The 17,557-nt window shown below is 38.4% G+C and overlaps 1 protein-coding gene across 2 annotated transcripts in view; it reads left to right on the top strand.

The window, feature by feature from the left end:
- The window catches only part of MROH1 (maestro heat like repeat family member 1), a 156,436-nt gene that overhangs the window by 20,942 nt on the left and 117,937 nt on the right, over nucleotides 1–17,557 (top strand). For both annotated transcript variants that reach the window (XM_044669587.1, XM_044669577.1), the window contains exons 5-9: nucleotides 2,327–2,425; nucleotides 3,243–3,394; nucleotides 4,338–4,478; nucleotides 5,277–5,369; nucleotides 10,734–10,812. In XM_044669587.1, coding sequence (XP_044525522.1) covers nucleotides 2,327–2,425; nucleotides 3,243–3,394; nucleotides 4,338–4,478; nucleotides 5,277–5,369; nucleotides 10,734–10,812 — 564 coding nt within the window. The remainder of the gene's footprint in view (nucleotides 1–2,326; nucleotides 2,426–3,242; nucleotides 3,395–4,337; nucleotides 4,479–5,276; nucleotides 5,370–10,733; nucleotides 10,813–17,557) is intronic.

The raw sequence follows: 17,557 nt of genomic DNA, 5'->3' as shown, positions 1-17,557 counted from the left end.
AGAAAAGCAACTGTTTGATCACATAGGTAGATGGAGATATGATTGGAGATATAGACTCTAAACGATCACTCTGTTGCAAATATTAATAATATGGAAATAGATCTTGATCACTGACCCATGTAAAACTCAGAGGAATTGCTCGTTGGCTGCAGGAGTGGGGTGGGAGGAGTGGAGGGAAAGAACATGAATCATGTAACCATGGGAAAATATTCTAAATCAATTAATTTTTAAAAATTATCAAATAAAAGATTACCCTATCACAAAAATGAAAAACAAACAAACAACCTGACTTTAACCCCTGACCATTTGCTAAAAAGGTTAATTCAGAGGATACCCCCTTCAGGAAGGCTGGAATAAAATGGGGTGAATGTGTCAGGATTATGTCATTTAACCTGAGAGTTATATTTTCCTATAAATAAGGGATTTTCCTGTAAGCTGGGTCTTTTTTGCCTTTTTTTTTCTGTTCAACTTTTTCTTTTTCTCAATAAAGTGTTGCATTTGAAATGGTAAAATAAATAAATAAAGTGCCCTTATTATCTTTTATATAATGGTTTACCATTTCTATAGCATTGGAACTTGGTGGTCCAAAGGGAATGTAGCCTTAGATCAGGACGCTCTTTAATTTTTATTTTTAAATAATTTTTTGTAATTTATATAATTTTATATATTTTAAGTAATTTTTAAAATTTTTAAATATTTTCCCATGGTTCCATGATTAATGTTTTCTCCTGCCCCTCTCCCTCCCCCCCTTCCAGAGCTGACAAGCAATTCCACTGAGTTATACATGTCTTATCACATTCATTTTTTAATAGAGTAATCTTTTAAAACCAAAATCCCAAATCCTATACCCATATAAACAAATGATAAATCATATTTTCTTTTGTGTTTCTACTCTCACATTTCTTTCTCTTTGTCATAAGTCCCTTGCGATTGTCCTGGATCTACTAGTAGCAAAGTCCATTACATTTGATCGTCCCACAATGTTTCAGTTACTGTATATAATATTCTCCTGGTTCTGCTTATTTCACTCTGCATCAATTCATGGAGGGTTTTCCAGTTCATGTAGAAATCAAGCAGTTCATCATTCTTTATAGCACAATAGTATTCGATCACCACCATATACCACAATTTGTTCAGCCATTCCCCAATTGAAGGACATCCCCTCATTTTCCAATTTTTTTGCCACCACAAAGAGCATGGCTATGAATATTTTTGTACAACCCCTTTTTTTTCTTCTTTTTTTATTTATTTTCATTTTTTTATTGATTAGGAAAAATTTTCCATGGTTACATGATTCATGTTCTTTCCCTCTTCTCCTCCTATCCCCCTCCCATAGCTGACACACAATTCCACTGGGTTTTACATGTGTCATTGATCAAGACCTATTTCCATATTGTTGATATTTGTACTAGGGTGATCGTTTAGAGTCTACATCCCCAATCATATCCCTATCGACCTATGTGATCAAGCAGTTGTTTTTCTTCTGTGTACAACCCTTTTTTATTATCTCTTTGGAGTACAAACCTAGAAGTCATATTGTTGGATCAAAGGGTATAATTTCAAGTTGGGCATAATTTTAAGTTGCCTTCCAGAACGGTTGGATCAATTCACAATTCCACCAGCAATGCATTAGTGTGGGACACTCTTTAGTCAGCAGCCCATGGTTTGAGCAGCCTTTCAGAAAGACCATGTGCTCAGTTAGTTCTACTTTGGCCCAGAATTTTACAGGCTTCTACAGGAAGAAGCCCTGCAGAATTCTGTGGTGATCTCATCTCTAGTCAGTAGCTACTGCACGACTGAATGTTGTATCTCCTTATGGGGATGTCAGGGCCCAAGTATATTCTTGTGGGGTCATCTACAGGTTATGACAAATCAAATTGTATAGAACTCTCTTTCCCCTTTTACTTTTCCCCCTCTCCAAAGAATTTTATATAGGTGAGAGACTTGATGTAGATGTATATCATTACTATCTCTAGGGGGGAAAGTCACAAAAAGGCAGCCTGAACAAAGGAGGTGTGTAAAAGGAATTTAATGGGCTAATTATTTATAATGAGCTTCAAGCTTTTTTGCTTGTGGCAAAGTATCAACTCTTCCTTTTCTCTTCACTGCCTAGGTGAGACTTTCAGAATAGATTCCTTGGGACCACGAATCTTATTTTCACTTGACCTTTCTATTATGAAAAGGCTGCATTAGATGCAGTCAAAATGTATTACTTATCCTGGCAAATGTTTTCTATGATCCCTGGGATAGATTTCTCTTCCATGACTAGAAAAGACATGATGAAATGTAGGAAGACAAAATGATCTGCAGTTTTTTTTCCTTCTAGTATTTGGCATGGTGCCCTTCTTGAATTCCATTCTGACGACCATGTTACCAATGCTACACCTGGCTCGGCAGGACCAGATGAAGGCTGTATTTTGTTTTGGTAAGAATGGGCCCTCTGTGAACTTTCCTTTTTTTTTTTTTTTTTTTTTGTCTTAGTTTGCAACCAGAATAAAGATTCTGGAAACAGCTACTCTTGTAGAAGCTGCTGGCCTACAGATAATTGTGAGCCTATGTAAGCCACATGGCAGCTTGACTTCTGGAGGGGAAGAAGTTCCAGAGTAGAGAAAAGAGCAGAATTTAGAACCTGGCTCTCTCACTGTGGCCTTAAGCATTGTCCCTTGGGGCAAAGGAAAGCAAACCAGTACCTTTGACACAGGGATACTTGGCCCTACTAGTACATATGACAATTCCAGGCAAGTAGGCATAGAACTGAATAGGTGAGTCCCGCCCTGCCTCACCCTCCTCAGGAGGCTTCATTTTTCTTGGTCTCAAGCAATTGACCCATTGAGGGTAAGATCTGCACCCCAGAATAGACAGTTTACCTCAATTTTTGCCCCTTAGCTCAGAGAAAACCCTTTTAATTCAGTTCAACAAGTATTTCAGTGACTGCCTTGTACCAGGATCTTCACTAGATACAGCATATACAAAGTTGAAAGATGTCACAGTCCCTACCTTTAAGGAGCTTAATTGATCATATTATTCATGGTAGAGATGGCACATGAATGAGTCCCTGAAGAAAGATGATTTCTAAACATAGAAGCAGAGTGAATAGTGCACTATAGTCATGAGTTTTGCCCTAGGAGTTGGCACTGTTCACTTACTGGCCAATTTGTAAATTGATTTTGAAATGATGGCAGTATTGATGCTTTGCCAAGCATCAAAAAGCAGATACTCATTTGAGACTGTTTTTATTGCAGCTCTGCAGCACTTTAGCGACAGTATCCTAGAATACCTAGCCAACCTGGATCAAGCCCCAGACCCCACAGTCCGGAAGGACACATTTTCCACTGAGATCTTCAGTGCTTATGATGTCCTTTTCAACCATTGGTTACAGAGCCGGGAAGGGAAGGTAAAGAATTTGGGCTGCTTCCTAACTAGTCACCGTTATTTTTTTTATTTTTTAGAAAAATTTTCTATGGTTACATGATTTATGTTCTTACTTTCCCCTTCACACACACCCCCTCCCCCCCATAGCTGATGCATATTTCCACTGGTTTTAACATGTATCATCGATCAAGACCTATTTCCATATTATTGATAGTTGCATTGGTGTGGTTGTTTCGAGTCTGTATCCCCAATCGTGTCTGCATCAACCCATGTGTTCAAGCAATTGAGTCACTGTTATTTTTAAGCACCTTGACAACAGAAATTGTGTTTTATATTTCTTTATATTCTCCCCTCCTCCAAACTTTTCAACACAGGATCCACTTTATCATAGGTGTTCAGTAAAAGCCATTGTTGAGTAAGGTGATAGGTTTAAAATGGAATCCTTTGGAGGATAGGGGGTGGGGAAGTCATAGAATTTCAGTTGGGGGTTATTACAATCCTGTCCAAGTAACTTCCTTCTGATATTTTTGGGGTTTTTTTGAGCTGGATTGTAAATCTGGGCTTGATGCTAAATTGCATTAAAAGTGTTGATGTTCCTTTCTCAGGCTGTTGCTCATGCCCTTAAAGCTCATGATGCTGTTTGACTGGGAAAGGACCCAGACAATAGTGATGTGTCTAGATCAGGCCCAACTCCTCTTTGTTGCTGAAGGTTTTCTGGACCACCCAAGGCCACAGGGATCTCTTAATCTGACTATAATTTCACTTAATAGCTCTCAGGGGCAGACTCCTATGCAATTTTGTATTCTCTGAGTTTAGACTGCAAGCTGAAGTTTACTGGGAGCAGAATCATGGTGTCTCATGCACTCCCATAAGACCTATATATCACTTTATTATAATTAAGGTTTGATTGGTATTCTTTAGCTAATTGATATCTGATTGGAATGAACAGTGGCTTTCCTCCCCAGCTTCGGTTGGCTGTGGTTCAGGCACTGGGACCCATGAGTCACCTGATGCCCAGTGAGAAGCTAGAGGAACAGCTACCTAGGCTCATCCCAGGAATCATTTCCCTTTATAAGAAGCATGCTGAGACTTTTTACGTGTCCAAGGTAAGCCACTGGGCTCCAGGTTCTTGGCCTACAAGGGCTGGCACTTCATGGAGGACATATCCCAAAAGCTAAGTCCTCATCATCTGGATGTTGGTGTATTGGGCATGTGTATGTATATGTGCTTACCGAGTATACACAGCCATTATACTTTCCCCAGAGAACTTGTCTTTTACTTAAAAGAGCAAAGAGTTTATTGTGAAACTATAAGTCATATAAGAGGAAGAAATTTCTAACTGTCAGGGTAGTGGTTGTTAAAGCTTCATCCTTAGAAGCTTTAAAAAAAAAAGTGAAGATGATCCCCATAGTGTAGCCTTACCTGCCTAGGGGCAGGTATTCCAGTTTTCTTTAGTTCTCTTTCCAGAACTCCCTTTATATTCATAGCCTTTTTGGAGAGTTCTCTCGGAGTCTGAACTGAATCAGACTCTCCTGACCCATTGGAGTAACTTTTGACATCTGGGTGGAGTCTGGAACCACTTAGTCTCACTCTTGTTAGATCTTTTCTGTCCTGAAAACCAACCTTCCCAACTGAAACAAGCCTTCTATAGTAGCTTTGCATCCTAAACACACTACACATCTAGACCTGCAATTCTGAAGTTATTTTGGGATATACAGTGGGCATGGTCTGTCCCAAAAGAGCACCCTTATTCCCCACTGCCTAGTTCAGTGACAAAGAGATGGCAGTAGCCTACTATAGAACCCTCATCTCCTTTTCTCCCCATCCCAAATTCCTGTCAAAGAATTGTATTTTTAACTTCCTGCCTGAATTTATACAGTTTTGTCTTCCCACTACATGAACAGAGTCTTGGGCAGATTCTTGAAGCTTCTGTGAACATTGGGAGCCGCACGTTGGAAGTGCAAGTTGATATGCTTCTGGCTGCTTTGCACCCTCAGGTAATACTGTTGATCCTAACTGGAGGATGATGATTCCTGTATATGAGATTGGCCCAAAGAATTGCCTCAAGCTAGGAAAAAGGAGCCTTTAGTTTTAATGTTGAACTTCTGGAATACTGGACCAAACACCTGTGGGGGAAAAAAAAAAGTAGGGCTATTGATGAAGAACCTCTTCTTGCCTGCCTTTAGGTTATTAGAGGCCAGAGGGAAGTGAGTTTTTCAAATATATAGCAGAATAGCTGTACATTTAGCCATGTGTATACCTTATGGAAAATTTTGTTTAAGAGAGTTGGTTTTATTCAGGCAGCTTCACAGAAAAAGGATGCTTCTTGGAATGAGGTCTTTAGAATCCATTGTAGCATAGAGAGTAGTTCTCATAACTCTTAGATTGATTGGATGGGCATTCTGGAATTACATCCAGAGAGTTATAAAACTATGTATATCCTTGGGTCCCAAAATACCACCACTGGGTCTGTTAAACAAGGAGATCAGGGAAAAAGGAAAGGAACCAATAGGTTCTAAAATGTTTGTAGCAACTCTCTTTTCGGTGGCAAAGAACTGGAAATTGAGGGGATATTCATCAGTTGGGAATAGCTGAACAAGTTATGGCATATGATTATTATTATTATTTTTAAACCCTTACCTTTGGTCTTAGAATGAATACCCTGTGTTGGTTCTAAGACAGAAAAGCTGTAAGGGCAAGGCAATGGGGGTTAAGGGACTTGCCCAGGGACACACAGCTAGGAAATGGCTGAGGCCATATTTGAACCCAGAACCTCCCATCTCTAGGCCTGGCTCTCAATCCACTGAGCCACCTAGCTGTCCCTGAGCAGGTTAATTTTTAGAAAACGTAGATAGACCTACATTAAATTAAGAAAATAAAAAAGAGTAAAACATTATATATACATATATATATATCCATCCATATATATATTATACATAACAAAAGAACATTATATACAGCTCCCTAATTAATGTTTGAAGAAAAACTTGTGGATATCTACCTCTAGCAAAAGAACTGATGAGTAGAAACTTGAAGGACATAGTATATATATGCATATTTTTTTGTCAAATGATACCTTCTTTAGTGCAGGGAAGGGAAGGAGGGAGAGAAATACATGAGAATTTTAATGTAACCAATAAATTAACAAAAAAAATTTTTAAAGATAGCTTATAAAGGACCTTGTAGACTACATAATCCTTTCCTCCCAATAAAGAAATATACTTTATATCCCTTACAAAAGGGTATCCACCTTCTGCCTAGATACTGATAATGGCAGAGATTTCTTCTTTAGTCATGAAGAGCCCACTTATTCAGTCATCTGATATATTTTTTAATTTTTTAATCATTTATTAATATTCATTTTTAACATGGTTACATGATTCATGCTCCTACTTTCCCCTCCCCCCTCTACATTCCCCCCACCCATGGCCAATGCACATTTCCACTGGTTTTATCATGTGTCCTTGTTCAAGACCTATTTCCAAATTGTTGTTAGTTGCATTGGTGTGGTATTTTTGAGTCCACGTCCCCAATCATGTCCTCCTCAGCCCATGTGTTCAAGCAGCTTTTTTTTCTTATATGTTTCCTCTCCTGCAGTCCTTCCTCTGAATGTGGGTAGCGTCTTTACCATAAATCCCTCAGAGCTGTCCTGGGTCATTGCATTGCTGCTGGTACAGAGGTCCATTATATTCTATTTTACCACAGTATATCAGTCTCTGTGTACAGTGTTCTTCTGGCTCTGCTCCTTTCGCTCTGCATCAGTTCCTGGAGGTCTCTCCAGTTTGCCTGGAACTCCTCCAGTTTATTATTCCTTTTAGCACAATAGTATTCCATCACCCGCATATACCACAGTTTGTTCAGCCATTCCCCAATTGAAGGACATTCTCTCCTTTTCCAATTTGTTGCCACCACAAAAAGCGCAGCTATAAATGTTTTCATACGTCTGTCTATCTATTATCTCTTTGGGGTACAAACCCAACAATGCTATGGCTGGATCAAAGGGCAGGCATTCTTATCTGATATATTATTAAGATAGCTAGAGAGCCAGGCCTAGAGATGGGAGGTGCTGGGTTCAAATCTACCCTCAGATAATTCCTAGCTGTGAGAGAGCGAGTCACTTAACCCATATTGCCTAGCTCTTATCACTTGTCTCCTTTGGAACCAATACACAGTATTGATTCTAAGATGGAGAGAAGAGTTTAAATAAATAAATTTATAAATTTTTACATATATATGGAGAGAGAGCAGTTTCTATATACTTCTCTGAAGGAATTACAAAGATGAACAAAATAGGGTCTTTGTTTTAAAAAATGAATTCAGGACCTAAAGGAAACTGCCCATAGCCCATAGCCATATCCCAAGAACAATTTGATTATTACTGGACAGAGGGTTTACCCTAGAGTTGGTAAAGTGGTGGATACTTCTGTTCCTGTCTTTTGGCCACTGAGGATCCTGGTTCTGTCTTCAATGTGGACATGTACTGAGGTTCATATTGAGCTAAATCAGTTGACAGAGTTAACTAAAATGGCTGTGAAGCCAAGTTATCTATCAGTCCATTACACACTCTCTTGCTCCACCTGTCTTTGTCTCTTACAGAACCACATAAACAAGGCTTTTTTTCCCCCTATGGTGACCTTGTGCCTTCTTGGCACTCTTGTATCATTAAGTCTGGGTACCAGGTTAAATACACCTTACGTCAGGGTATTCTGCACCTCAGCCGGACTCTCTAGGAAAATTGTGGTCCTGTTCTGGTGCTTTGCAGATTAAGGAGAGTGAAACATGGGAGAATTTTATTCCCAAATCTCTTAGATAATGGGAATAAAAATAGAATGAGTAGAAGTTGCAGAGAGGCAAATTTTTGCTCTATGTCAGGAAAAATTTCCTAACAATTAGAAGTATCCAAAGTTCTTCCAGCAAATGCTGGATGGTCACTTGGTCAGAGATATTTTAGAGGACTCCTTTTTTGATGCAGGTTGGACTAGATATCCTCTGAAGTTTTTCCTACCTCTGGAAAGAAGGAAGCAAGTATTTATTAAGTGCTTACTCTATACCAGGCACTATGCTAAATTCTGGGGATACAAATAGAATAAAAAAGAAAGGTAGTCCCCTGCCCTCAAGAAATTCAACACTTTAAAAAAATAATTAATTTAGAATATTTTTCCATGGTTACATGATTCATGATTTTTCCCACCCCTTTTCCCTCCCCCACCCAGAGCCAACAAGCAATTACACTGGGTTATACATGTATCATTGTTCAAAACCTAGTATTATATTATTCTTATTTGTAATTGAGTGATCTTTTAAACCAAAACCCCAATCATATCCCCATCAGAAAAACATGATGTTTTTCTTTTGTGAAGAAACTTAACATTTTAAAGGAAAGAAAAACACAAGAGAACTGAAAGCAGAGGGGTATTAGGGTAAAAAGGAGGAGAAAACTAAAAGTACTTGACACCAAACATGTTTGTTTGTTTGTTTGTTTGTTTTTTTAATAAAACCCTACCTTCTGTCTTGGCTCCAAGGCAGAAGAGTGGTAAGGGCTAGGCAGTGGGGGTTAAGTGACTTGCCCAGGGTCACACAGCTGGGAAGTGTCTGAGGTCAGATTTGAATTTAGGACCTCCCCTCTCTAGGCCTGGCTTTCAATCCACTGAGCTACCCAGCTGCCTCCCAAACATGTTTTTGAAGTCAGGAAAGTCAAGAGCAAAACAGGAAGAGAATGAATGGAAGCCCTAGAAGGAACCCAGCAAAGGGGGAAGGAGGTTGGTCTGTCAGAGGAATATTTTAGGATTGGAAAGCCACAGGGAATAGGTGTTCCAGGGAGAGGAGGTCCCAGGCATTGAAGGACTGTGTGAACCTGAAGCTAAGGCGTGGTTTTGGAATCAATAAGCTAAGATCAGAGCCAGGAAGGGAATGGATAGGATTTTCTTATTCAGTAATTCCACCCCGTTGGTTCTATACCCAAATGATAAGGCTGCTTCATTTTGGTGAGAAGGAAATAAGAGGGAAGCATTGCTACTATTTATTCACAAGTCTTAGAATTGTGGGCTGAGTCCTTAGGTTATAGGTGTTATGTGAGAGCGGGTATTTAGAAAAAAATAAAGCTTATCCTAATAAAATTATTTTTTACCTTGACCATTCTAGTTCCCTAGTAAGGGGTCCCATGGAAAGCCAAACTGCAGAAAGTGATTCTGATCCAACTTCAGACTATACTTTATGATTCCTGATGACTCATTTTAGTTTTTAGTTCTTTCATAAAGGAAAAGTTGTCCTCGGAAGTAGGGCTTCAGATAGTTCAGAGATGTATGGAATTGAGACATGGTTTGCAGAGAGGAGGCCTGGCCTTAGTAGGAAAGGGAGGAACAACAGATTTATTAGCTTTGCTATTTGTGTCAAAGGTAAATAAGTAGGGAAAAAGCTAATGATTCAGACCTGTCTCTGACTACATTTTATGCTAGTTGATGCTAGACTAGGGAGCAAAAGTAACCTTTTTTTTTTTTTTAAAACCTTTACCTTCTGTCTTAAAATTAATACTGTGTATTGGTTTCAAGGCAAAAAAGTGGTAAGGTCTATGCAATGGAGATTAAATGATTTACCCAGTGTCACACAGCTAAGAAGTATCTAAGGCCAGATTTGAACTCAGGACTTCACTGTAGGCTTCAAACTCAATCTACTGAGCTACCTAGCTGCCCTCAATTAACTTATTCTAGGAATTTCCCCAGGTCTTACAACTTAGAGGATATAGCTACCCTTTTAATTTGCCAATAATTTCTGCTTCTCTCATATCTCAGAAGTGAGAAGAGACACCAAAATTATAAGTCCTGAGATTTGACATGAGATTCAATAAAATTTCAGTTATCATCCTAGGAAGATTCTTTACAGTAGCTTCTGGCTACCTGCTTCCTTTTGCTGACATGATTTTTGTTTTCATTTGCTTTAAAAATGTTGGGAGGTTGGTTATTATTTGCTACATTTTGTAATATGGAAAATGAAGCAATCCATAAATCTGGAGCACATCTAAAGATGCCATACAGTTTTGGGAGCCTAGGTGTCTTTCTTCCAGGCCTCTCTGTATCTAATTCTGTTGTTCTGTCCTGGGGGCTTTATTATCTTAGCATTTGGTGGAAGGACAAAATATAGGAGAAGTGGATCCTCCTCAAACACCTTTTAGGAGTCCTATGTGTATTGCACAGTGTGTTGGGAAAATTTGCAAAGAGGTGTATGGTGGTCATTTGCCCCTCATCATGAGCATTTCCTCAGCATCTAGGGGACTGGTCCTTTCCAGAAACATGTGACTACCATAAAGTGAGGTTACTTAGGCAGTGATCATCTTGGTAATTTTTTTCCTTTGTTCCTTGGAGCAGATTTGTGCCCCAGTGGATTCATTCAACCCCTTGGTCATTAAGAATCACAATGAAGTTCTACGTTGCTTCACAATTCTGGGTAAGATGGGAAATTGGGTAAGATTTGGGAATGGGGTGAGGGAAGAAGCACTATGTTAATGGGGCAACCTAGCCTGGTGTCAATTCTTCCAGGTAACAGGCAAAATTCCTCAGCATTCCAGTGTGGTCTGCAGAACTGAATATAACTAGTGCTTGTCTAGTTTGGGGCTTTAAAAATATTGATCATAGGAATATGTGTGGAAGATGCTGGAACAGAGTATGAATGACCTGAAAGAAAGGAGGCATGATAATTTATGAAGAGGGTTTAATGAATTTGTGCAGGTATACATGAATATGGACAGCATGGATAAAGTTTAGCAGTCTGGAATGAATAACTTGTTAAACTGGGGGACTACAGAGAGGTTACAGCCTTCTTCTCTTCCCCTTGGCCGTGATGATGTTTCTTGGAGCAGCTAAGGTGCTCTGTTGTCATGCCATGCCCTGTATTAAGGCCCTGTTAACTAGTGCTTTTGAAAAGACTATTCCAGGAATCTCTAGTAACCTGTATAGCTTAGGGTTTAGAGTGAATGCTTTGCATTGGACCATAGCAAACCAGTTCAAAAATCCTTATTTATCTAGCATTGCAGAAACCCCATTGTGGGCTATAACATGAGAGTAAGGACATAATTGACAATGAAGTAAGTGAGCATTCAGTCTCTTATAGGAAAGGAATTGTCCATCTTTCCTCCGAATCGGAAAGGTTTGTAGACATCCATGCCTCTGTGGATTTAGTTCTTTGGAAAGAATGAGATTTTCATTTAAATGTTTAATAGTGAGTATCCTCTACATGCAAGGCTCTTTGTTCTGGGTTCTCTATAACAAAAAGAATAAAGACAGTCCTTGTTCTCAAAGATTTTATGGTGTTTTAGGGATACAGAAGATGGAGCAGAGAGTCCTCCTTTTTAGTTTTGTTATATAAAAGTCAGTTTTGGAATCTCCAAACCTTTGGAAAGATATTCGGAGCAGTTTCAGGATTTCGCTGCTACTATGCCGCCATCTTGGCTCTGCCTCGCAATTGGGAAACAATATATAAAGAAAGCTCATGGCAAGAAAAAGAAAAATGGAGCCTAAGGCCATGACAAATGCTTTTGTGTGGTAGAAAGGGAAGGAAGGGAAAATGCTGTGGATAAAGAGGCACCTGAGTAGAAGATTCATCTCTGACACCTACTGTCTGTCTGACCTTGGGCAAATTGCTTAACCTTCTAAGTTAAGAAACTTTCCGAGACAACAAATTGCAAAGAAGTCACTATCTACACTGATAGTTGAAGTTCCTCCCTGAGAGTTCCCTCTAATGATGAAATCAGAGATCTGTTTAAAAAAAAAGGATCTAGAAGGAAAGTGGGGTCCATAATAGAACGGAGAAATAGCTAGCTTTCTTTCTGTCTACTCCCAGTAATTTTATTTTCATTTCTGAAATATATTGTTTTCTAGCAAAAAATAGATTTCTATTAGATTAATAGTTCTTACAGGACTCCCACCGAGTTAATCCTTTGTCCTGGTAATCTTGGTGGAATCTATTCATATTGCTTATCTTTCTGAGTATGACTGAGGAAACTATCTGATTCATAAATCCCTAGTAGCAATTATGGCTGGTGGTGTCTAGGACATAATGATAAAGGACAATAATTGACATGTATGCTGTACAATAGTGTGAAGAGCCTGCTCTTCACTCGGGTTGGGGGGGTGTCTCTGGAGGTAGGGTGGCGTGGCGAAATGAAATGAAAACGAGCCAGAGTGCAAGTGAAATTGCAGAGGCTGTTCTCTCTGGTGCCATCTGCTGATTTATATTTTTATACCCTTTTTTTCTTTATGATCTCATACAGGTTTTGATTTTCTCATACATTAAAAATCACACATTAACTTTTGAAATATCATATGATTGGCATTTACTAATTATCCTACTGTGATTAAACAAAGAGGCAAGCTTGTCAAAAATTATTCATTACTGAATGGCTTAGTTGGAGCTTTATTATTTTCAGCCATCCATAAGGTACAAGAACATCATTTCCTAGCTAAGCATAATGGTTAATTATATTTTTAACTAATTAAATCAAGCATATTCTTACTTTATGCTATTCAGACATATTAATCAAGAAGATAGTTATTGGTAATTGGTTACGTCAAAAAAGATACAATAATATCAGTTTAGTCCAAATATTGTTTCAATTATAGTCTTTTATTTTTTACTATTCTTCAAAGGTACTGTTCTTTCTGCTACAGGGTTAATAAGAATGCAGTTCTGGAAGGGTGATTCTGTGCTAATTTGTCATTCCCGTTTTCCTTGTATCTCACTGTTTCCTTGATCAGTGGGAGTTTAGGAGCAAATCCAGGCCAGGTACATTCTTACTGGGGAATTTAGAGACTTGCATTAACTCACTAACTGCTGGTTTATTGTGGGGATGAATTTAGGGAAAGTTTCTGTATTATAGGGGTTTATTTAGGGATAGCAAGTGATCTGTGACTGTGGTTGTCCTTGCTATTAGCCTGTATTGTTTTTCTGTATTTCCCTAGGTTTGAATAAGGATACTGATTTCAATAGTTTCAGTAAAAGGAAATGATAGTGAGAAAAGAGTCATATAGGAAAACATCCATTGTTCTGACACATTGTGCAGGTTTTTTCAGAGCTGGTGACACACTGTGCTAAACGTCACGGGCTTTGATGGCTTTCCACACAATAGAGTGGGAAAGAGTGTCCACTGAGGGCTACATAATCCTAGAATCACTCCTTAACATGGCTTAAAAGAAGTATTGTTGACTGTCATGTTTAAAGCCCTGTTCTTTCTCCATTTGTACCCCAAACATGATTTTTCAGATCATTTTTATATGTGAAAATTAAACTTTTTCCTTCAGGGCCCTAATGGGAGAGAATTGTATTTCCTTCTCTCTCACCGGGCCATGGTTAGGGATTCTTTCAGGTGGATCTTAGATAATGGTGAAGAGTCTAGGTTCTAGACTTGAAGCATGAAAGCCCAGTCTGGGATTAATTTACCTTATTTTGCAAGAGAAATAAGAATTTCTCTTCATCTTGAAAGCTTTGGCCTCTTTTAGAACTTATTCACAATCATGATACCTGACTCAAAGGGACTTTGATCCTGTTACAAAGCAGTCAGTCAGCAAACATTTATTTTCAGGTGACTCACTGAAACAATTTAGCCCCAAAAGGAAGGAAAGATAAAGGATGATATAGCTAGTGGGGACAAATAGATAAAATGAGGGTTTTTTGAGGTTGAGGGTGATGTGGACATAATGACATGTTTTTAGGTAGTAGAGAAGCAGCCATTAGACAGGGGTAGAATAATGATTAATTAGAGATTAGGAATGACAGATGAGGCAGTCCACTGGAGAAGACAGGATGGAATGGGATCACTTATACTTGAGTGGTTTGCTTTGGCAAAGAGAAAACTCAAAACTCTTTGGAGATAGTAGCTTATCTTTAGAAGCGAGAGTTCTCAGCAAATTAGTCAGTAAAATTTGAAGGAAGGTTTTCAGCTAGAGGAAAAGAAAAACTGAAAAGAGGAAAAGAAAAACTTTAGTGATTGAGATAGCGAATCAATTAGGGAGGCTTAAAATTATTGCCTTCCAATACTGAGTACCAAATTGAAATAACAGACCCCAAGCAGCATGGTTTTGTGATTTTCCCCATCTTTTTTTTTTCAGTGATATGTGAATAGGATTGAGTGTAACAGATGGTGGATGAATATAATGCTGGTGCTTGGCAGGGCAGGATTGATAAATGGAAAAGGGACTAGAGAGTAGAGGATAGTGTAGAGTTGAACTGATTCAACAAACTATCATAATAAGGAAGGGAGGAGAGTTTAGCCAAAATAAGGGTGATCACATGAGAAAGAACTGATATTGGAGACCCCAGTGAGGATGAAGAACAGGGTTTGGGATTGTATGGCAGAAGAAAAGATGGAATGATAGGATATTAGAGTATTCAAAATGATGGGCAACTAGGTGGCACAATGGATAGAGTGCCAAGTTGTGAGTCAGAAAGACACATTTTCCTGAGTTCAAATCTGGCCACAGATATTTATTAGCTGTGTGACCCTGGGCAAGTCACTTAATCTTGTTTGCTTGAGTTTCCTCATCTGAAAAATGAGCTGATAGTGGGAGTAATCTAGGTTTAGGGTTTAGTAGAGTATAATGTGGTAAGACCAGGGATGAAGGGATTCCATGATAGAAGATAATACAGAGTTTAACTGGCCGACCGAGGGTTGGTGATTGGGAGATGGGAAAAATATAACCAGAGTAGGAGTGATGCTATAGGACTATACTAAGGAATGAAGGGATTGGAGGTCATAGTAAGGACAGAGATTAAGTTAAGGAAGAATTGAACATAGGAAGTGAAGGAATGATTATGTTATTACTGGATAAAAAATTTCAGACTTCTTGATCAAGGAAGTGGAACACTTGTGAATGATTGTAAGAGAAAAGATATGGACCTCCCTTTATGTAACTGAAACAAAATAGAGAAGCAGGTCATGGATTTGAGGAGACTGAGAAACAGAGATTAAGGTGATTGAAGGAACATCAATGTGTATGTTGAAGTCCTAGTAAAAGAATAAGATTTGGGGTGGAAAGAAAGACTGTGAGTGAGACAAAGAAATCACGGAGCAAAGAAGGCCAATATCTCGAGAGTCAGTAGCTATATAGTTTTCTTTATGTTTTTTAAAGATTGTTTCAAGTTTTGCTTTGTCATGATGATAATGTTTTGTTTAGTTTTAATTAAAAGAACAAATCATGCCAAACTAGTCTTATTTCCTTATTTGGCAAGAGCTTTAGCCTAAATAGGTCAAAGGAATGTTATGAAGATAAACCTAGATTCAAAGATTATAGAGGACTAACTACTTACCCTTTTACCTTCATTTTCTACCAATTACCAGTAACTGACTTATACAACTATTCCAGCAGGTATTTGGATCCAGTCACTTTTTCCTATCATAAGAGAATCCATTCTTATACCTAAAGAGGTACAAGATTCTTTTTTCTTTTAATTTGTAATATTTTTCCATGGTTACAGATTCATAATTCCCCCAGCTGCCATTTCCCCCTCCCCCAAAGCCGACAAGCAGTTCGACTGGATTATACATGTATCATTGTTCAAAACATGTTTATTTGTTATTTGTATTTGCAGTAGAGTGATCCTCTAACATCAAAACCCTAATCACATCCCTATAGCATTACGTGATTGAGCATATATTTTTCTAATGCATTTCTGGTTCCACAGTTCTTTCTCTGAATGTGAATAGCATTCTTTCTCACAAGTTCCTCTGATTTCTTCTGGGTCATTGCAGTTGCTGCTAGTAGAAAAGTCTTCTACATTCGATTGTGCCATAATGTATCAGTCTCTGTGTACGGTGTTCTTTTGGTTCTGCTCCTTTCACTCTGCATCAATTCCTGGAGGTCATTCCAGTTCACATGGAATTCCGCCAGTTCATTATTCCTTTGAGCACAATAATATTCCATCACCAACATATACCACAACTGATTCATACATTTCCCCAATTGAGGGATACCCCCTCATTTTCCAATTTTTTGCCACCACAAAGAGCACAGCTATGAATATTTTTGTGCAAGTCTTTTTCCTTATGATCTCTGGGGTACAAACCCAGCAGTTGGTATGGCTGGATCAAAGGGCAGACATTCATTTCAGGCCCTTTGCAAATAGTTCCAAATTGCCCTCCAGAATGGTTGGACCAATTCATAACTCCACCAGCAATGCATTAGTGTCCCAATTTTGCCACATCCCCTCCTACATTTATTATTTCCCTTTGCTATCATGTTAGCCAATCTGCTAGGTGTGAGGTCGTACCTCAGAGTTGTTTTGGTGTGCATTTCTCTAATTATAAGAGATTTAGAACATTTTTTCATGTGCTTATTGATAGTTTTGATTTCATCATGTGAAAACTGCCTATTCATGTCCCTCGACCATTTTGTCGACTGGGAAATGGCTTGATTTTTTTGTAAATTTGACTTAGTTCCTCATATATTTGGGAAATTAAATCTTTGTCAGGGAGTTTTGTTATAAAAATGTTCACCCAGTTTGTTACTTTCCTTCTAATTTTGGTTGCATTGGTTTGTTTGTACCAAACCTTTTAAATTTGATATAATCAAAGTCATTCATTTTATATTTTGCAATGTTCTCTATTTCTTGCTTGGTCTTAAATTCTTTCCTTTCCCACAGATCTGAAAGTATACTAATCTATATTCATCTAATTTATGATTTCACTCTTTATATTTAAGTCATTTACCCATTTTGAATTTGTCTTGGGAATAGGGTGTAAGATGTTGATCTAAGAGATAGAAGATTCTTTTGGAGTTTGGGGCTCATCTGAAGCACTATGATAATACACCTCTTGGACTATACTGTATTTATAATGGATAGAAGGTTGATCCAGGGAAATATAGTTTTACCACAATTATCTTCATTTTATAGTCAAGGAGGCTGAGGCAAACAGAGTTAAGTGACTTACTCAGGTTCACACAGCTTATAAATGTCTGAGATGAGATTTGAATGAGGTCTTCCTGACACCAGACCAAGTACTCCATGCATACCTGGTTCTATTAAGCACCTGCAACATTCCAGTCAAAATGCTAGACCTAAGGCACAAATAAAATGTTTCCTACCTTTAGGGAGCTAGATGAGTAGCCATCCTACTATGTGTTTTGGTGGATAAAAAAGTGAGTAAGAGAGTTTCATGCCTCCAGAGAGCCAAAGCCTAGTGGAGAAGACGTCATAACAA

This window comes from Gracilinanus agilis, chromosome 1 (genome assembly GCF_016433145.1).
Source record: "Gracilinanus agilis isolate LMUSP501 chromosome 1, AgileGrace, whole genome shotgun sequence".
Lineage (NCBI taxonomy): Eukaryota > Metazoa > Chordata > Mammalia > Didelphimorphia > Didelphidae > Gracilinanus > Gracilinanus agilis.
The sequence above is the reverse complement of the archived record's forward strand: the minus strand, read 5'-3'. Positions and strand labels throughout refer to the sequence as shown.